Source organism: Mauremys reevesii, linkage group 1, assembly GCF_016161935.1.
Source record: "Mauremys reevesii isolate NIE-2019 linkage group 1, ASM1616193v1, whole genome shotgun sequence".
NCBI classification, from domain to species: domain Eukaryota; kingdom Metazoa; phylum Chordata; order Testudines; family Geoemydidae; genus Mauremys; species Mauremys reevesii.
In genome coordinates, this window is record NC_052623.1 from 222,727,797 (window position 1) to 222,748,836 (window position 21,040).

The 21,040-nt window shown below is 54.2% G+C and overlaps 1 protein-coding gene across 5 annotated transcripts; it reads right to left on the bottom strand.

Moving 5' to 3' along the window:
• Positions 1-2,428: 2,428 nt before the first annotated feature.
• On the bottom strand, positions 2,429-16,067 carry LOC120404147 (maestro heat-like repeat-containing protein family member 1). Of its 5 annotated transcripts, XM_039536161.1 has the most exons (12): positions 16,034-16,067; positions 11,641-11,748; positions 10,317-10,480; positions 9,827-9,958; positions 9,391-9,470; positions 7,854-7,959; positions 7,254-7,349; positions 6,442-6,549; positions 5,956-6,091; positions 5,087-5,181; positions 4,450-4,602; positions 2,429-2,798 (listed from the first exon to the last, which is right to left on the bottom strand). In XM_039536161.1, the coding sequence occupies exons 5-12, from the start codon at positions 9,423-9,425 to the stop codon at positions 2,559-2,561; spliced, it is 969 nt and encodes a 322-aa protein (XP_039392095.1). In that variant the 5' UTR covers positions 9,426-9,470; positions 9,827-9,958; positions 10,317-10,480; positions 11,641-11,748; positions 16,034-16,067; the 3' UTR covers positions 2,429-2,558. The 5 variants fall into 5 exon arrangements, with proteins under 5 accessions (XP_039392095.1, XP_039392114.1, XP_039392103.1 ...); XM_039536180.1 differs by lacking the exon at positions 16,034-16,067 and having other exon boundaries at positions 7,854-7,896; positions 11,641-11,831; XM_039536169.1 differs by lacking the exon at positions 16,034-16,067 and having other exon boundaries at positions 6,442-6,546; positions 11,641-11,831.
• Between the last annotated feature and the right edge of the window lie 4,973 nt (positions 16,068-21,040).

Sequence of the window (21,040 nt, forward strand, 5' to 3'; positions counted from 1 at the left end):
AGAGCTCTATGGAACATCTCTCGACCTCGACCGTCACTTAATCCAGAGGTGAAAGTAAGCTGGTACGGGACAGTACGGAGTACCAGCCAGAGCCAGTACGCCGTGCCAGACCGCACCGTCTTCCTCAGCGGGGATTTAAAGGGCTCAGAGCTCCGGCAGCTGTAGAGAGCCCAGAGCCCTTTAAATTCCCCTTGCAGCTCCAGCAGCTGGGTTGGGGCTGGGATTTAAAGGACTCACAGCAGGGGTGAAAGTAACTTCCAGTACTTACCGGTACTGCTGGAATCCTGAGGGGGGCGTGGCCTCAACTGGAAGAGGCGGGGCCTCAAGATTTAAAGGTCCTGGAGCATCAGCTGTGGCTGGGAGCCCCAGGGCCTTTAAATCAATCCTGGGCTCAGGGGCAAATTAAAGGGCCCAGGGCTCAGGCCGGTGCGGAGCCCCGAGGCCTTTAAATTCCCCCCGCAGCTCCGGTAGCCGGATTTGTGTGTGGATTTAAAAGGCCCGGAGCTCCCACGGCTGCGGGGAGCACCGAGCCCTTTAAATCTGGCCCCAGCCCGGCTGCCAGAGCTGCGGGGGAAAATTAAAGGGCTCTGGGCTACCTGCAACCACCAGAGCTCTGAGCCATTCAAATCCCTGCCGAGGAAGTCGGTGCGGTCCGGCACGGCATATTGGCTCATCCTGGTACGCCGTACTGGACCGTAATGGCTTATTTTCATCTCTGCTTCAGAGATCCCACGGCTGTGGGGAGCCCAGAGCCCTTTAAATACCCCCCCACAGCTCTGGAAGCCAGGCTGGGGCTGCGAATTAAAGGGCTCAGAGCTCTCGCGGCTACAGGGAGCCCAGAGCCCTTTAAATTCCCCTGCAGCTCTGGCAGCCGGGTTCGGGTGCAGATTTAAAGGGCCCGGAGCTCCCGCGGCTACAGGGAGCCAGAACATTGCCAGGCTGGGGCCGAGATTTGAAGGGTCCGGAGCTCCTTCCGCTACGGGGAGCACCGAGCTCTTTAATTCCCAGCCCCAACCCGGTTGCTGGAGCTGCGGTGGGAGGGGAGAAGGGATTTAAAGGGCTCTGGGCTCCCCGCAGCCGCTGGAGCTCTTAGCCCTTTAAATCCCCGCTGAGGAAGCCGGTGCAGTCCAGCACAGCATACTGGCTCTTGCCGCTGTGCCGTTCTGGCACGTACCAGCTTACTTTCATCTCTGGCTCAGAACTCCTACGGCTGCAGGGAGCCCAGAGCCCTTTAAATTCCCCCCGCAGCTCCAGGAGCTGGGCTGGGGAAGGGAATTAAAGGGCTCAGAGCTCCGGCGGTTGCTGGGAACCCAGAGCCCATTAAATCTCCCCCCTCCTCCCCCCGCAGCTCCAGCAGCTGGGCTGGGGCCAGGATTTAATGGGCTCAGCGCCCCCCGTGGCTGCGTAGATCCCAGAGCTCTTTAATTCCCCCTCCCCACTCCCGCAGCTCCAGCACCCAGGCTGGGGCAGGGAATTAAAGGGCTGAGAGCTCTCTGCAGCAGCAGGAGCTCCGGGCCCTTTAAATCCTGGCTCCAGCTGGGTAAGGCTCAGGCTCCCCACAGCCATGGGAGCTCTGGGCCCTTTAAATCCACACTTGAACCCGGCTGCCAGAGCTGCGGGGGGAATTTAAAGGCCCTGGGGCTCCCAGCCACAGCTGATGCTCCAGGACCTTTAAATCTTGAGAGGCCCCGCCACTTCCGGTTGAGGCCACGCCCCCTCAGGACTCTGGCAGTACCGGTAAGTCCTGGAAGTTACTTTCACCCCTGACTTAATCATTCCTTTACCTGTGTACACCTTGTGCGCCGTGACTCCCTCGAGCCGCAATCACATTCCACCTCTAAGGGGGTGGACAAAGAGAGGCCACCATGCTCATTGGGGTGTCTCACAAGCAGTTGGGTTTTGGGTTCGGGTTCCAGCGTATCCATCAACGGCTGAGCTGATGTAGTGCTTTCTCCGCGGATGGTCAAAGACCCTCGGGACGAAGACAGAGTCCAAAGTTCTCACGGGGGTGGTGAAGGAGTCCATGTTTCCTCTCAGCAGCCTTTCCACAATTTCTAAACCATGTGTCCTTGGTAAGAGATGGCCTCGTCCGTCCGGCACTGGGACTTATGAGGTGATGGTGCTGCACTCTGATTGGCAGAGGGGCCTGGGAGGAGTTCTTAGTGGGGTCAAACAGCCCACTCCTGGACGGGTCACCCTGCCCCAGAACTCACCCTGATTGGTCAGAATCTCCTCTTGGGGTGGTCCTGTCAGGACAAAACCAATCCTAATTGGTCGAGGGCAGTGAGAGGAGTTCCTAGAGGGGTCACAAGATCCACGTCGGGACGGGTCACCCTCCCACCCCAGAGCTTGCCCTGATTGGTCAAATCTCCTCTTGGGGTGGTCCTTCCAGGATGAAACCCATCCTGATTGGTAGAGGGTGGTGGGAGAAGTTCTTAGAGGGGTCACATGACACACCTGGCTTCCAGTCATGTGGCCGCCTTGACCACGAAGAAATACCCCCATGGGGCGGGACTTCCGGTGACAGGTGGGAGGGACTAAGGAGTCATGGGGCGGGGTTAGGCTTTGATTAATGGTGGGGCCTTTCTACTGCTGCCAGGTGTTGAGTATGTCCAGGCAGAACCGGAGCCAGTGTCCATGTCCAGGCCACAGGTCGAAGCCGGGTGGTCAGAAGTACAAGCCAAAGTCCGTATCCATGCAAAGGTCGAATCCGTGTAGTCGAAATCGGAGGGGTTGGGGAAGATCAGGAGGAGGAGGAGGCAGTGCTGGTGTGGGTGGGTGGAGGGCCTGGAGCGAGGCTAGAGAAAGGCAAGGAGAATACTGAGCTGGGGCTCAGAACCCAAATCTGGAGCCAAGAAGGGTCACGCCAAAGTCATAGCCAGAGACCGGAGTCAAGAGCCCAGCCAGAGTCAACAGCGAGAAACCGGTGCGCAGGGCAGGGCAGGGGGTACATGCGGGCGGGAATGAGGATGACTTACTGGAGCCCTGGAGACCCCTCATCGGGGGACACCCTTCCTAGCAATAAGAGAAGGACAGCGGGATGACAAAGATGTCTCTGAGCCTGGAGTCCAAGCCAAGGGGAGCTCCCATCCTGGCTGTGTGCCAGGATCCCGTCACCCTCCCTGTTCATTTCACACTCACAGACCCCCTGGCCGGAGGGGAGAATAAAGGGCAGAAGCGAAGGTGCCCCTGGGGGAAAGGCTCTAGGCCGGGACCCAGTCCACTTCCCAGATCTACACCCAGGATTGTGTGACCAGGCCCACAGCCCTTCCTCTGCGTCTCAGTTCCCACCTGCCAGATGGGGAGGCTCCTCCCCTGCCCCAGGGTGTTCAGGGGGAGTTTCATTCCTGGCTGGGAAGGGCTCAGATACCAGGTGGGTGGATTGGGCCCCAGGTGGGGGATGGTCGGACATTCACTGCATCAGGGGTGACAGGGGCCATGGGAGGGTCTGAGCAGCCCTTCCCCCCAGGAACAGTGAGACAGAGCAGTACCCGCGGCAGGGGGTGGGAGCTGATCATGCGAGGGTGGGGTCTTCAAGGCTGCCCCACGGAGCACAGGCCCTGCAGGGCTTTGGGCATCTGGCCCAAGACCCTGATATTACACAGCTGGACCATGATGTTGACTGTGATGTCCCCTTGTTGCAAGGGAACAAGGATCAATCAGAGACTCCGACACCCACGAGAACGAAGGGTATTAACGGCACCGGGAGCCAGCAACATTTCCTCCCCACGTCTGAGGGACAGATTCCCCCACCCAACCCCTGAGACGAAATCTTCTCTCTTCTCTAGTGACTTCCATCCCTTCTCCCACCATTGTGGAATGAACTCCTGCCCCCACTCCTCTCAGTCCCCCCCCGAGAGCCGTTCTACCTCCCAACCCAGCGGGAATCCAGCTCCGCTCCCCAGAGTCCCCTCAGCTACCCTCACCCCCTCCAGCTGAGTGGCTGGGAGGCTTTGGGCAGTAGTGCCGGGGGGTGAGAGGAAGTGGACACCTTTCCACAAGGGATCCCCATGTCCTTAACGTGATGCCATGGGCAGTGGCTCTGGTGAATGGGGCACTTAAGCAGCCTCTGCTGACTGACTCCTCCAGTTCTCCCAGTGCAGGTGGGGGCTGGGATAACATGATACCAGAGCTCTAGGAACCGGCCTGAGGCCCCAAGGGGGATGAAAGGCTCACAGAGGTGGCTAGGGGAGTTGGCAGCCCCTAGCACGAGCAATGGCAGTGTGTCGTGTTGATGTGACGCCGGTTAGGAAATAGCCTTGCTGGAGAGCTGGGTCTTCCCTGCTTTGAACTGCTCAGGGGACAAGCTGGCACCGACCAATGGCACCTGTCTGGGGTCACCCTCTCCTTGCTCCCTGGTCAGCGCATGGGGATGGGATGGGAGTGATTTTCAATGGCCTGGAGGTGAAAGGCCCTGGGGTTCCCTCCCCAGTTGACCTCTTTGGTTACCTCATCCTCTAGCAGCTGGCCGGCTTCCCCCAAGATGGAATAGGTCAGCACCAGGCCAGCCTGGCTGACGCGGAGTAGGGGGTCGTGGATGGCCAGCAGCCCCGCCTCGAGGAAAGATCTTTTCTGCTCCTCCATGAAGAGTTCACCAAAGACCTAAAACCAAAAGAACCAGAGCCCTTACAATGGCCCAGAACCAGGCTCCAAATCCCTCGAGTGTCTCACAAGGTGGAGAAGAGTCCTGGGGCAGCCAACCTTAGGGGTCCCATGGACTAGGAACCCCCTTCAGTAGGAGGCTGCAGGCACTGAGGCCTCAAAAAGCTCTTTCTGGAGCAGGATTCACCGCAGGTGCCATGAGATACTGGGAATGTGTCTGCGCGCTCTGGAACCCAGCTCACACAGACAACACAGGACCCCTACTGCTCCCAGCAGCGATAGCTCCTGCAGCTCACCTGCTAGAGGTTCGTGGACTTTTAGATCTGGTTCATTCCCACGCCTCTCCCCACGGACATTCCCAGGAGCCTCACATACTCTGTGGAAATAAGGAGCAGGCTCTTGCCCTGTGTCCATGACACATTCACTGCAGGGGGAGACAGCTCCACACCTGAGCTACTGCAATGCACCGGCCGAGAGTCCTTACCTCTCCCACCCTGGCCAGATTTCTATACCCCAGGCGCTCGGGGTCATGGAGCCCGTCCCGGCACCACAGGTCTGGAGCCTCTCTGGTGTTGAGCCCTGGGGGAGAAAGACACACCCATTGGGGAGGTTTGGCCTTCCGCTTTCAGTGCCTGTTTCCTTCTGGGTGCACACTGGCCAGGCTCCTCGTGGCATCCGTGGCCCAATGGAATCGCAGGGTCCATGCCAGGCGGGTTAGTACCAGAAGGGGGATTTGTTTCAGCCATCACAGTAATCATGTGACCCTTACTGTCACTGTGCTCTGGGAGTGGGTGCCTGTTCATGGGGGTGTCTAATACTGAGAACCCCCCACACTCACTGAAGTCAGGATCTGGCCCTGGCTACCCGACTGGTGACACCCTACAAGTTTTGTGTCCATCTCCTGTGGTGCCTGCTTCTGCCCCTGCCCTCATGATGGGCTCTTTCCCTCCATGTGTCTCAATAGCTCCGTTCCTGTCCCTCACGAGCTGGCTGCCCCATACGGGGGTGGGCTGATTTCCCTGGGCTGGGGGACAGAGCTGGGCTATGAGATAAAGCAGCCAATTTCCTTGGCACTTTCACACTCATCTCCCTAATTCAGAGAGAGGGGGAGAGAAAGAGTCACCATCTAAGCTGGGGTCGGTCTCAGAAGAGGGGGCTTCTTTCTGTAGGGTCCCATTGCCCAGCAGAGGGAGTCTCAAAGGAGGGCCCTTGTTTCTATTGGGGTTCCTCTTCCCCGCTACAGCGGGTCTAAGCAGAGAGGCCTTAGTTCTAGAGGCGTCTCAATGGCCAGATGGAGCTAGTCTCCCAGAGGCTTGTTTCCATGGGATCCCATTGCCCAGCTGGGTTTCTTACCCCTCTTCTGAAGCAGGAGCCAGTAAAGCCAATATATCCCACCCCTGGCTTGTCGACTGATGTCACTGGCTGGGTGGGATACACAGAGACCCAGCTGCAGCACAAATTCGCCTGCCTTGGAGAAGGCAGAGGAGGTCTGGTGGAAGGAGGAGGAGAGGGGAATCCATCAACATTCTCCCTTCAGCTCCCCAGTGCCCCTGGACCTGAGCTCTGCTCCCACCCCTCTGTAGGAGCCCCTGGGGGACAGGAGCGACAGCCCTCTTCCTCTCCATCCCCAAGGGAGCTCGGAGCAAAGGGAGCAGGGCAAGGGCCCTCGCTGAGCAGTCGCTGCCTCGCTGCTCCAGGATAACAAGGGCCCTGAGGCCAGGCACGACCCTGCCAGCCAGCGGCCTATGGAACGCAGTCCCTTACGGACCCAGGGGGGACCAATTAGCCAGGGGATGAGGAACTTGACTCTGCAGGATGCTGGGGTCAGAGGTCACTTACGTCAAATCCAGGCAGGGAGGTGGCAAACTGGAGCAGGGCCGCGCTGGTCTGTACGGCCCTGGCTCTCTCTTGGGTGTTGTTTGACAGGAGAGAGGGATGGACGTGCTGCTGGAGAAGGAGGCAGGGGAGGGTCAGTGGGCAGGCGTACATGCTCTACAAACCAGCCTCTCCCCCTCCCCAAGGGGCTCAGACTTTGTGCTCAGGGTGGAGTAGCCGAGCCCCGGTCGCAGAGTTTGAAAAGGGGGTTCATGACACTGCCCACGTCTTGCTGGGCACAAGCTGCTTGTCTCTCCAGGCTGGGACAATGGTCAGTCGTGGGGCTGGTCTATTTGCTCTGAACCCCTGATCCATGATCAGCATGTCAGGATCAAGGCACATGCCCTGGACCCCAGACCCAACTTGCAAAGGCCTCGGTACGATGGATGGAACAGTCTTGAGGACAATCCCTCCGGGAACTGCAGTGTCCCTAGGACATAAGAGCTGATTCCCTGAGGCTCCTCCTGTATCTCAGGGTCTCCCTAGAGAGGAGCCAGTGACTTTTCTCTGAGGCCCATGTCCTGCATCTCACAGAGGTTTCAGTCTCTCAGGCCCCAGCCAGGCCTGGTGATCACTGTTAGTGCTTAATGCAACCGTGCAGAGCTCAGGCTGACAGTCCCTGCTCCTTCCCCCTGCACTGGCAGCTCTGGGAACGTGTGGCCGGCTGGGTCCAAGCTGGGAGGACACAATGGAAACATGGCTCTTCTAGTCTCTCCTTTGCTGCCCTCCCACAGGGTTCAGGGGCAATTCCACCCCAGACCGTCCATTCTACTCACCTCCAGGAGGTGCTGCAGCTTCTCCATGGTGGGGGTCTCTGTCAGAAGGCCCCTGAGCATGGTGTCCAGGCTCTGTAAATAGCTCTTGTGCAGAGCCTGCAAGAAGAGGGATCACCCGTCAGTCATGGGACATGGGGCTACACCAGTCAGGGGACAATTAGGAGGATTCTCCAGGAGCCCTGGCAAGACTCAAAAGGCACATCCTGGCCTCTCCCATTCACATCACTCCAGGGACACTTAGCAAGAGTTCATGGCCGGATGCCTGCTGCCTCGTCAATCCTTGTTCTTAGCAGTTCTCTGTGCAGGGCCTGGTACCCAGCAGAGTATGGACCAGCCAAACTGCAATGGGTGGGAGGTAGGATCGCCAGGAGAGTCCAGGCAGGAGATCAGAGAATGAGGAGAGGAGGGAAGGCTGGGATCAGCCATGAAGGGGTAACGCAATGCCCTCTGGAGGGAAGGGGCCCCCCCTGCCAGTTTGTCTCGGGCCTGTTCCCAGCTCTGCCCACCTCTCCCCTATTCTCAGCAGCTGCATCAAAGCGAGGGAGCAGGGACCAGAGCCTGCTCCTGCTCCTGGGCTAGAAAGGTAGGATCAGGACCTACCCGGAAGTGTGTGGTGTCCTGCCCAGTGCCCAGGGTGTACATCCTGTTCAGAAGAGCCCGCAGGAGGTGAGATTCTAGCTCCAGGGCGAGCGGTGGCTTCAGTTTGCTGGCAGGAGAGAGGAGCCCATGTTACACTTTGCAGCACCAGCGTGGCACTGGCACTGCCATGCAGTGATGAGCTGCCAAAATCTTAACAACGGGTTCCCTATAAAAAGTTCTGATTTAAGGGATGTGCGACAGCATGTATTTTTTGTACCAATAGGGTTACCATACGTCCATATTTTCCCAGGACGTGATTAAGAACCGAAAAGCCTGACATGTCCAGGAAAATACAGATGTATTTTAACCCTACCTAAAGTTCTTTTTTAAAAAGATGGGGCTGAACTAGAAATGAGCTCTGTTTCACATGTGTGAGTGGTGATCAGGGACAGTCTCAATTTTTGGGTCTTTTTCTTATATAGGCTCCTATTACCCCTCACTCTCTGTCCCGATTTTTCACACTTGCTGTCTGGTCACTCTAGGGTGTGCACATGTGTGGGTCCCAGCTGCTCCCTGCCACCCCCCTCATTAAAGCAGGTGTGCAGGGTTACTGCCCTGGGAACTGCAGGGCACCAGTGGATGTGGGGCTGGCTGCAGATAGGGGCGTGGGGCAGGGCTAGCTGGAGGCAGGGAGTGACACAGGGTGGCTGTGGGCAGGTGATGCAGACGGGCGGGCTGCGGGTGGCTGTGGGCAGGGGCTGGCTGGGGGCAGGGGCTGGCTGTGGGCAGAGGGTGGCTGTGGCAAGGGCTGGCTGCAGGCAGAGGGCAGCTGTGGGCAGGGGCTGGCTGCAGGCAGGGGGGTGGCTGGGGGCAGGGGGTGGCTGTGGGTGGCTGGGGGCAAGGGGTGGGGCAGGGGGTGGCTGGGGGCAGGGGTGGCTGGGGGCAGAGGGCGGCTGTGGGTGGCTGGGGGCAGGGGCTGTGGCAGGGAAGGCGGGGGAGGGGCGCAGACACTCACACGGGGGGGCGGGGCTGGGAGCAGCAGGACGCAGCCGGGGACTCACCAGGCAGCAGCAGCAGGAGCCCCAGGGCCAGAGGTCCAAAGAGCAGGAGCAGCAACAGGGCCAGGAGGCAGCTCACATGGCTCTCGCAGCACAGCACAGCGCAGCGCCCCCCGGTAGCCAGGAGGAGGAATTACAGGCTTCCCAGGCAGAGCCCATCAAAGCTTCCCTCGCAGGGAAACCAGTTAACAAGCGGTTCTAAAACCGCTTCTAAATTTAACAACGGGTTCGCGTGAACCGGTGCGAACCGGTTCCAGCTCACCCCTGCTGCCATGGACATGACCCCCTCCCCCACAGTGATCCCCTCCCTATGGCCGCTGTAACGTTCCTGGAGTGAAATCAACCCCCGGACAGGAAAGAGGGGACGCTCCCGCCTCCTCTGCTGGGAGATGGGAACAGCCACAGCCGGGGGGAACCTAGGCCGGGGAGGAGCTGTGACTCCCAGCTCTGGGCCCGGTCAGCACCAGAGTTAGGGCAGCTGGACGGGAGGGTCCTGATACCTGAGGCTGCAAACTGCGGCCATGGAGCTGGGCATGATGGAGCTTGGCTCTGACGGACCAGGGAGATTTTCAATCAGCTCCTGGGAGACCCCAAGGAAACAAAACTGCATGTGAGACTCAGGCCCTGCAGACACACTGGCACTTCCCCGGGAGGAGCCCAAAGTGCTCTGCAGAAACAGCCAGTGTCACCCCCACCCCCAACCAGCTGGGCCCCCCATTCCTCCCTTCCATCAAACTTCCTTCCCCCTCTCCCCCCCAACTCCTCCCTCCCCTCCCGCACTGCCAGCTCCCCATCAGTGTCACAATTCTCCCCTTCCCTGCTCCCCAGCGCTCCGCCCCAGGACCCCTGTCTTCTGCTTCCCGCTCTGGCCCCACTAACGCTTCCTCCCATATCTGGCTCCCTCGCCCCAGGGGCCGAGCACGGGGTCCCACTCACCGCAATGCTCTCCACGAGGGTCGCTTTGGAGACCAGGGGCTCCAGGGTGTCCCGCCCCTGCTTCTGTGCCGAGAACCAGAGATGCGGCACAGCATGGAGGAAGCGGAGCTGTTTGGCCCTGTCCGCCACCAGCTAGGAGTGGGGGGAGGGGAGGAGAGAGAGAGCCTGTTACATAGGGACCTCCCCGCCCAACCCAAACCAGCTCTAGGGCTCAGGACCTCCATGGGGTTGGACAGGAAAAGCCACCCCCTTCCCAAAACCAGTGTAGCCCTGCACAGACATGGGGTTGGAACTGGGACAGTGTCTGCGGGGAGCGGAAACCTTGGCCTGTGTGGGAAAAATGTCCCCACTTTGGAGTGCCAGATAACAGAGGGGATGTGTCCCCCCATTGGGGGTGAGGGATTCTCTGGGACAAGACCCCCTGCCTGGGTGGGGATGGAACAAGGAGCAGGACAGACTGGGGGGCAGCACAGCTGGGGGATTTTTGTACCTCAGCTCTGCCCTGGAGGTGCTGCTGGATCACCAAGATGGGGGACAAATCCTCCTCCTCCTCCTCTTCTTCCTCCTCCTCCTGCTGCTCCTCCTCCTCAGGCAATGACACCTGGGCACTGTGGGTGTCTGCACCAGGGAGGGAAGGAGAAATCCCTGCTGCTGCTGGGGGATGCAGTGGACAGAGAAGGCTCCATGTTTCCCCTTTCTCTGTAAGGAGCCCCATGGCGGCGAGGGCCCCACCCTGCCCCTCCCAGAGATGCCCTCAGCCCCATCAGCCTCAGGGCACCGTGGCAGTCAGCCCCCCCCCGCCCCACAACATGATCAGGGGAGGCTGGAGCTCCCTGACTGCACCCAGCATCCCCTGCCATGGGCGTGGCTGTGCCACCCCCACTGGTGTTAGTGGGGCTCACGTGGGTCAGTCCCGGCGCCTTGGTGAGCCGATGGGCACAGGGTGTTACTAGTCCCCCACCGCCCCAGTCCTCCTCCCTTTCCCCTGGGTCTCCCCTCACCTCCAAAGAGGGAGCCTAGCAACACAGGGCTGCCAGACCCCACGGAGGAGCTGCTGGCCCCACAGGAGAATACAGAGCTGCTGGTGTTTGTCCCGCAGTTGCTCAACTCCTGCTCTGGGCTGGGAGGAGGCGCCACAGATGCCAGGGTGGGGCAGGCAGGAGGCTCCTCTGGGGCCAGGGTTGGGCTGGTGGGAGGCTCCTCTGGGGCCAGAGTGGTTGGTGGCTCCTGCTGGGCCCTGGGGCGCAGCTCCTGGCTCCTTGGCTTCCTGCAAAGGAAGCCCCAGAGCTGCCTTCCCCAGCTCCTGCCCTCCCCTGGCTCTCTCCTCCACAGCTGAACCCAGGGCCACCTCCATTTCTGCCCAGAAGGTGCTTCAGGTTCAGCTAGGGGAGCTGCTGTCTTCCTCCTCCTCCAGCAGGCGACACAGCTCCTCCCTTTCCCCTGGCCACGAGCCTCTTCCCCGTCCGCGGGGACAGAGGGGCCGCTCTCTTCCTGGGCAGGCTGGCTGATGTTTGCTGCCGGCTCTGGAGCCACCTGCTCGGCCTTCCTCCTGAGCATCCGCCTGATTCGCTCCATCCTGGAACTGAGTGGGGAGCAGCCATGAGTCTGGCTTCAAAGCAGCCTCTCATTAACGAGCCTGCCTGCTCCCCTGCCCACCTCCCCTCTGCTGAGGCAATTTCTCCTCCCGACACATCCCACTCCAGGGCACAGGAACCCTCAACCTGGGGAACAAACCCTGACAAGGGATGGTCTGGGAGCCCTAGTGGTGGGATATTACCACCACACGGGGGATGACTCTGGAGAACTCCACTTACTTGCTCTAGATCGGATGGAGCTGGATGGCAGATGCTCAGGGGTGCTCCTCCCTTCACCCTCCTCGATCTCCGCACCCAGGTGGCTGGCAACGGGTGCCGCTCAATGCCCTGCCAGCAGGGCAAGGGGTAGAAACCAGAGATCGAAACTGGCTGTGAAAACAATACAATGCCACTAGCGGAACACTCCTGGGACACTCCATAGCTGTACCGGAGGCCACCTCCATTTGGGCCCAGAAGGTGCCTCAGGGTCAGCTAGGGGAGCTGGTGTCTTCCTCCTCCTCCAGAAAGCCAGAGCTGGGAAGTGCCAGCAGGACTCGATTCCCAGTCTCCCTGGCTCTGAGTGGGACCTGTTGTAGTGACTGACGGATTTGCTCCTTGTCCCCCATCCAAAGCCAATAACACATCTCTGGGTTGGCAGTCATGAGTTAGACCTTCTCAGCACCCCTCTGTCTCCCGCAGCCCTCAGCTGTTCCTTGGATTGCGGTGGCTTGGACGGTAACAGGACTGGATATTGTTACTGGCTCACTGGGTGGTTCTAGCCAATGAGGGTCTCAGTCTAGCCTCAGAGGCCCACACCCCCAGACACTACAGGTCAGGGTGGATTGATTTCATTTCAAATGTTTTGTAGTTGTATTTTTGAGTTATTTTCCTAATGAGGGATTGATTCTCATGAAATTCTTAGTGGTGGCCAATGACAGAACACGGAGCAATGGTCTCAAGTTGCACTGTGAAAGGCTTAGCTTGGATATTAGTTCACTAGGAGGGTGGTGAAGCCCTGGAATGGGTTCCCTAGGGAGGTGGTGGAATCTCCATCCTTACAAGTTTTTAAAGGTCAGCTTGACAAAGCCCTGGCTGGGATGATGAAGTTGGGGTTGGTCCTGCTTTGAGAAGGGGGGTTGGACTAGATACCTCCTGAGGTCTGTTCCAGACCTAGTCTTCTATGATTCTATGAATAGGGATCCATTCAAACATGTTGACTTGCTGGTTTTGCAGGATACATACAAACAAAAAGGTTGACTGAACCATTTGTTTTCATTTCAAACAAACTGAGGTAAAGAAGTATCTCTAGTTTGTGCACTGAACTGATTGTTCCTGCTCATAATGTCCTTCCAGATTTTAGAAGTAGTAGCTCACATTTCCTCCTCTCTAGCGTTTATTCATATATTACAACAGGAAAAGAAGCCTTCATCCTTTTTCAACTCCCAATCAGTTTCTTACATTTGAATGAAGTAGCTGCATCAACTGGAATGAAGAAAATATTCTTTCTGCACCTGCAGAAGAGGCTAGTGCTGCCAAAATCTGGCTGAGTGTTTCAATAACTTCTGGACCCCCAGGTGCTTAGGCAATGACTTCCAACAGTTCAGTGCTTTGACTTCCTCTGACACTTGGCAGCAAACATTGACTTCTTCATGTAGGTATTTATTTAAATTACTTTAATAGGCTGGAGCAACTAGAGGCCTTAACATCACTTGTCATCGTTTCAAATTTTATACTTTTAAAAAACGTTCAATATACATTTTAAAAACCCAGTTTCAATTTAAAAAAAATCTCTTTCTGGTGGGGTGGGTTGGGTTGTGAAAAAGCAATTGGTTGGTCTTGCCCTTGATTTTAGAAGAACTACTTCATCTGAGAGAATCAGAAACTGCTGTATTCTAGTCAAGGAGAGGAGGCAGCAAAATTCATCCTAGCAGTAATTTGTTGGGCCTTATTTGCTCAGTCTCAAACAAACAAGTGTGCAAAACTCTAGCTAGTCTCTTTTATGTAGGCCCAGCTAAGAGGTGGTAGGAGGGGCAGGAATGCTGTCTCCGTCCCAGATCCAGTAGCAATTGCACAGGATATTTCCACAAAACCTACATTTTACTGCCAAACTCTCTAAGCCATTCCTCTCCTGCGCTTCCTGGTTTCTAAGTTTCAAATCCACAAAACCTTCCCCTTGACAGTCACTGCCCAGGTGGTGCAGCAGGCAGAGGAACCTGAGCAGTAACATTGTGACACCAGAGGTAACTCAGCCACCTGTCGCTCCCTGACTCCACTAACCCTGAGCATAAACCCGAAGCCTGAGCCCTGCCTTGGGCATCGCTCCCACGGAAACCTGCAGGCTCATTTACTGACTTATGCAAATCACCTGTGGAGAGTTAGCACTGACTGGCTGAATTCACTCTCAAGTCACAATGCCCTTCAGCTTACAGCACGAATGGAAGGGGCACAGGGTGGAAATCAGGCTTTTCTGGTGGCCCATTTTCCAATTGAGAAGAAGGGGGAAGAGGGAAGCAAAATGGTCACATTCCAAACGCCCCCAGCGAGTCACAGATTAATTCCAAGCCCAGAGGAAACCACTGTCGTCTGACTTTCTGTTTCACTTCGGCCATAGAATGTGCCTCAAAATAATTCCCATAGGAATTAGAACAGATATTTTAGTAAAACACACGAGCTTGATTTTAAAAGAGGCCAATTGTGGAAAATCCAGCACAACCCTCAGTCAATTGCTCCAAACTCTGAGGTTAAAAATGCTCACCTTCTTTCCAATGTGTATTGATCTAGCTTCAACTTCCAGCCATTGTCTGCTCAGAACCTTTATCTGGTAAAGGGAAGATGGAGACTTGCTGCAGCAAGGCTCCAGGGCTCTGTGAGGTTCCCCCTGCCCCGCATCCCTGTCCTGCCTGGCTGTTGGCAAGGGAGCTCTGTGAGGTCACAAACGCCTCATTCATAGAATCATAGACTATCAGGGTTGGAAGGGACCTCAGGAGGTATCTAGTCCAACCCCCTGCTCAAAGCAGGACCAATTCCCAACTAATTGTCTTTGCTCAATGGGCTGAGTTCCTGCCAAAGGCCTTTGTGAAGTCACTGCCGCACCCACCTTTCCCTGGCAGGCCTGATGTCTGCCCCTGGCCAGCCCAGCTGGATGTTTGAGCTGCACCCCAGATCACCCTACTTGCTCAATATTGATTCTGGGGAGCAAGCAGGCCACCCAGTAAAACAGCAGAGTCCGTTCTACACCCCACACTGAGTTTTTCATAGAGGCATCGGTTGTGAAACAATTCAGCCTCCTAATGTGGCCTCTATTTCACGGGCTATGAAATTTCACACTCTTAGCACCCTATTAAGCCCAATTGCTTGTAATTCACTAAAAGGCACCTTCCCAACCATTTATGATGGTAGGACACCAGGAAACAGAGACTCCACCTCTCCCCTGGGTAATTTGTTCCAGTGACTAGTCTCCCTCACTGTCAAAATTACATTGGAAATTGACAATCTCTGATAAGGGCCAAATTTATGACAATCTTTTAAATAATTTAAATAGAAGAGAAAAAATAACATTCAGTAGAACATGTTCACTGCCAAGTTTTTCAGACAGTCGCACCACTGATGTGATAGTTAAGGCCCTGGAAGCAAAGTTAGCTGAAATGCTAACCCAGCTTTGGGCAGCAGTAAAGGTGCAGAAAATATTGTCTTCCTTTCAGTTTATTCAAATCGTTCAGTTCAATCGACTAGTTTGTTGAAAATCAAGAAAGCCATTGGGAATTCACAAAACAGGCAAACTTGTTTTCCTCCCTCAATCTAGGGATGAACACTAGGGGATAGATCTACTGGTTCATCAATCTAGAAACTCATGGACACAAGAATGTATCATTTCACTTCACTAACCACACATCAAATTGCCTTTGTTTAAGAAATCTGTTACTTTGAAATGCAAAACATTTTGATACAACTTCTTTCTTATGCTTCTCTTTCTAGCTCTGGCATGGCCTTGCTGCGTGACCAAAGAGAGGTCACTTCTTTTCTCTTTCCCTCAGTATCATGGGGGATGGAGAAAATTATCTCAGTCCTAACAGGAGAGAGATTGAGCAAGTCAGGCGTGTTAGGGCCCTCGTGCTCTAAAGGACAATGGGCGATTGTTGTTTGGGGCAAGAATCCCAACGGATTTGTTACTTGTCCCCCAACCAAAGCCAATAACACATTCTGTATTTTCAGTCATGAGTTAGACCTTCTCAGCACCCCTCTGTCTCCCGGAGCTCTCAGGTGTTCCTTGGATTAGAGAGGCCTGGATGCTAAGAGAATTGGAATTATTTTACTGGCGTCCTGGGTGTTACTAGCCCATGAGGGTCTCAGTCTGGCCCCCAAGGCCCACACCCCCCAGACACTAAAGATCAGGAGGGGTTGATTTCACTCAAAGTTTTTTGTATTTCCATTTTTGAATTATTTTCCTAACGAAAGATTGATTATCATGAAATCTTAGAGCTGGTAGATGACAGAACAAGGAGCAATGATCTCAAGCTGCAGTGTGGAAGGCTCAGATATTAGCAAAAAAATTTTCCCTAGGGGGTGGTGATGCCTTTGAATCTGCTAGGATAGAGTCCCCTATCTTGTACTTAGAGCCTATATTTTTTCTTACCTTCTACACAGATGACAATGTCTTTGAAACAAATCCACTAGGGAATGAAAAACACACACACAGAATCTCCTGCACACCAATGTCTCTTGGTCCTGAGTGAGAGACCGCGAGCTGGAGGCTTGCTGCAGCAAGGCTACAGGGCTCTCCGAGGTTCCCCCTGCCCCGCATCCCTGTCCTGCCTGGCTGTTGTCAAGGGAGCTCTGTGAGGTCACAGAAGCCTCATCATCTTTGCCCAATAGGCTGAGTTCTTGCCAAAGGCCTTTGTGAAGTCACTGCCACACCCACGTTTCCCTGGCAGGCCTGATGTCTGCCCCTGGCCAGCCCAGCTGGATGTTTGAGCTGCACCCCGGATCACCCCACTTGCTCAATATTGATTCTGGGGAGCAAGCAGGCCACCCAGTAAAACAGCAGAGTCTGTTCCGCACCCCACACTGAGTTTTTCATAGAGGTTATGGCACAATTTGATCTCCTAATCTGGCCTCTATTTCACAGGCTATGAAATTTCACACACTTTGCACCATATGAAGCCCAATTGCTTGTAAGTCACTAAAAGGCACCTTCCCAACCAGTTATGATGGTAGGACACCAGGAAACAGAGACTCCACCTCTCCCCTGGGTAATTTGTTCCAGTGGCTAGTCTCCCTCACTGTCAAAAATGTGTGCCTACGTCTCATTTGAATTTCTCTGGCTTCAGCTGGCAGCTGTTGGTTCTTGTAGTGCCTTTTTTGGCTAGATCGAATTAGCCCTGCCCCATGAAATGCAATCTTCCCATCCTGCTGGACCCCCCAGCCAGGAGAACCCAGTAGGGGCCTCCTAGCTGTTTCTCTGCCCAGCTGGTGACAGAACTTCCTCTCCATGGGGATATCAGTTTGCACTGACTGTGAAAGTGAAACAAAATCAGGCTACTCTGACATGCCACTGGAACCTTTTGATGAGAATATAGAGCAGTGGCATGTGTATACTGAGCGTTTTGAGCTTTTTGTTATTGCAAATGACATTACAGAAGCGAAGAAGGTGCCAATATTCTTAAGTGTTGTAGGGGCTAAAACCTACTCCCTTACTACACCCTGTTAAGCCTAAGACTAAATCTTACAGTGACATGGTGGAAATCCTGGGGTCCCATTTTTCCCCCAAAACACTGGTAATTGCTGAAAGATATAGGTTCCACAAAAGAGACCAAAAGGAAGATGAAACAGTTGTACAATTTGTAGCCATTTTAAAAAAGCTAGCAGAACACTGTGAATTTAAAGAGATGTTAAATGATGCCCTGCGTGACAGGTTAGTGTGTGGCCTCTACAGTGAAGCTATATGGAAGTGCCTACTGACAGAGACTCAGCTTACATTACAGAAGGCTGTTGATATTGCTGTCTCCATGGAACTGGCTACAAGTTCCATCTACCCTAGGGTGCAAAAAGTATCACAAGAACCGACCCACAAAACTGTGCAGAGTCAAGAATGTTACCGCTGTGGTAAGCCGGGTCACCAGGCATCAGAATGCTGGTGTAAGGACCTGGTGTGTCGACACTGTGGCAAAAAGGGACACATTGAGTGTACCTGTAAATAAAAGAAAAAGAGTCCTGTGGTCTGGCCGACAAAAGAGGAACCCTGCATACCATAGAGTAGACCCAGGATAATAAAGGTGACACCTCATCGCAAGAGGAAGTGCCACTGAATGTTTTGTCTTTGGCAGTGGGCTCACATGAATACTGGGAAACCCCGTTGCTGGATAGCAAACCTATACGCATGGAACTGGACACCGGTGCAGCCGTCTTGCTGGTCTCCAAGACTGTATATAAAGAAAAGCTACAGCATCTTCCGCTTAAGGCAACAAAAACTGTTCTGAAGACGTATACGGGAGAAGCTGTGCCCATGTTGGGCACTATTGATGTTAAGGTGAAGCTCAATGGACAGGGTGCTAAATTGCCACTGTTTGTGGTGAGAGGTAACTACCCAGCCTTAATGGGTAGGTCTTGGCTTGGGAAGATTCAACTGAACTGGGCAGAAGTGCACCGGATGACTAAAGAAGAAACCAGTCTAACCCCTATACTAAGGAAACATGCTGCTGTTTTTGGAGATGATTTGGGAAGTATGAAGGGAATCACTGTGACATTGAACATTAAACCTGACAGTCCACCAAAATATCTGAAAGCCCGAACTGTGCCATATGCCATCAGGACAAAAGTTGAAGCAGACCTGGAGCGCCTGGTCACCAATGGAGTCCTAATACCAGTTACCCATAGCTCATGGGCCACTCCTATCATTCCAATAGTGAAGAAAGATGGCTCTCTCTGGATTTGCGGTGATTTTAAAGTCACTGTCAACCCAGTGTTGTGTGCAGAGGAATACCTGCTTCCCCGCATCGATGACCTCTTCGCAGGCCTGGCTGGGGGACAAAAGTTCAGTAAAATTGATCTGAGTCAAGCGTATTTACAGATGCATGTCGATGAAAAGTCCCAAGAGCTGTTGACTATTGTGACTCATAAGGGGCTTTATCGATACTGTTGCCTACCCTTCAGAATAACGTCTGCTCCCGCCCTGTTCCAGAGGGCTATGGACCAGATCTTGTGTGGCTTGTCAGGAGTTCAGTGCTATCTGGATGATATCCTGGTCACTGGAAGAAATGAAGAGGATCACTTAAAGAATTTGAGGCTACCCTACAAAGACTGGAAGAGTATGGCCTACGAGTTCACAAAAACAAGTGTAAATTCTTCAAGCCCTCTGTTGAATATTTGGGACACATCATTGATTCTGCAGGTCTTCATAAGGCCCCTGCAAAAGTTAAAGCTATTGTGGAGGCTCCTCCACCTCGAAATGTAAGCCAGCTGCGCTCGTTTCTAGGACTACTGAACTATTATGGAAAGTTCATCTCACAGTTAGCCACACTGCTAAAACCACTTCATGAGCTCCTTGGGCAGAACAAGGCCTGGAACTGGACTGAAGCCTGTGATGTTGCATTTAACAAAAGCTAAGAATGCATTGCTAAATTCTGAAGTTCTAACACACTTTAATCCATCCTTACCCCTACAATTGGCCTGCGATGCCTCCCCTTATGGAGTGGGAGCAGACGTGTCACATTATGCCTTCAGAAGAAGAGAGACCTATTGCTTTTGCTTCATGCACTCTAAGCAAAGCAGAAACTAACTACGCCCAAATCAAACATAAGGCATTAAAAATTGTTTTTGAAATTTGGAAGTTTCATCAGTACCTGTTTGGGCAAAAGTTTACTCTTCTCACAGACCATTGACCTCTGACGTCAATTTTTGGACCCTACACAGGCATTGCCCCATTAGCTGCTAGTCGTATGCAACATTGGGCATTGTTACTTTCAGCACACACTTATGAAATCAAATATCAAAAATCCACCCTGCACAGCAATGCAAATGGCCTCTCAAGGTTGCCTTTGCCAGTCAAACATCAAAATAGTGCCCCCCCCCAAAAAATCTTCTACTTTAAACAGGTAAAAAATACACCAATCACTGCTACTCAGATAAAAAAGGCAACTCGCGTTGACCCAGTATTGTCCCAAGTTATGTACCTGGTAATGCATGGAAAATCTCGACAAACCTCTCCGGTCTCACCCGACCTTGTTACTTACATGTCCAGAAGGACGAAGTTATCGGTCCAATCTGGTTGTTTGTTGTGGGGGAGACGTGTCATTATTCCACCACCACTAAAATCACAAATGTTAAAACAGCTACATTCCGGTCACTGTAAAATAGTGTGCATAAAAAAAATTGCACAAGCTATTTTTGGTGGCCTAAATTGGACAGTGCTATTTAAAAAAAAGGCAAAAGCTTGTATGTCATGTCAGGGTGTGAGGAATGCACCCCAATGGGCACCCCTACACCCATGGGACTGGCCTGAAAATCCGTGGCAACGTATTCACATTGACTTCACTGGCCCTCTTGAAGGAAGCATGTTGCCAGGTCATGCCAGTCCTCAGGACACATCTGCAGTTGAGTGGTCTGACTTCACCTCTTCTGGTGAGACACCGAATCATGAATCACCTGTTCCTGACTGTTCTCCTCCATTACTGCCGGTGGCTGAGATACCCCTTTGCCCAGCACGAGCTAATACCACCTCCTCACTTGTTCATGCTGCGGACCCTGAGCCCATGGTACTTTTGGGTGCCACAACACCGGAAGTTCGCCATAATCCACCTAGAGACAGAAGGCCTCCTCAGCGGCTGGATCTTTAGCTAGGGCAAACCCACGGTTATGGGGCAAAATAATCCCCAGGGTTTAGCTGGGAATGGAGGCAGTCCTCCCTCCTTCTCTAGTCTAGTGTGTGTTTTATTTAGGGGATGTTCTTATTAGGGGGGGAGGAATATGTTGTGTATTTGGTTGTCATGGTTTTTGTTCCTATGGAAACTGAGTTAGATTATTAGGGGATAGCCCAGCTAGTTTCGGCCGATTGGGTGAGCTCTGTGTCTGTAAATAAAATGGTAGTTTTGTTAGCTGTCTGCTGTCTGGCCTCAAGTGATTTCTTACTAAACCGGCTGCCCCCAAGAATATAACAACTCCCAATGGGGTTCAAACCCTAAATAAATCCTTTTTACCCTGTATAAAGCTTATACTGGGTAAACTCAAATTGTTCACCCTCCATAACACTGATAGAGAGATCTGCACAGCTGCTCCCCGCCCCACCCCACCCCTGGTATTAATAGGGCCGGCTCCAGACCCCAGCGCGCCAAGCAGGCGCATGGGGTGGCATTGTCGGGGCAGGGTGGCATTTGGGTCCGGCAGACCTTCCGCAGTCATGCCTGCAGGAGGTCCACCGGAGCCCCGGGACGAGCGGACCTGCCGCAGGCATGACTGCGGAGCGTCCCCTCTTCCCACGTCTCCGCTTGAGCTCCCGCAGGCATGACTGCAGCGGGTGCACTGGTCCCGCGGCTCGGACGGAGCTCCCGCAGGCATGCCTGCGGATGCTCCACCGGAGCCACGGGACCACGGGACGGTCCGCAGGCACTTCTGCCCCGCCGCGGGACCGGGGAAGGGCGGCGTGAGT

What these genes read in the sequence shown, in the direction of transcription:
- LOC120404147 (XM_039536161.1), bottom strand. Translation starts at nt 9,425, where the DNA reads ATGCCCAGCTCCATGGCCGCAGTTTGCAGCCTCAG. An exon ending in GCTCCTGCTTCAGAAGAGGG is followed by an intron (nt 5,182 to 5,955) that starts GTAAGAAACCCA and finishes TTTCTCCCCCAG; the next exon opens with GGCTCAACACCAGAGAGGCT. An exon ending in ATCTGGCCAGGGTGGGAGAG is followed by an intron (nt 4,603 to 5,086) that starts GTAAGGACTCTC and finishes TTTTGGTTTTAG; the next exon opens with GTCTTTGGTGAACTCTTCAT.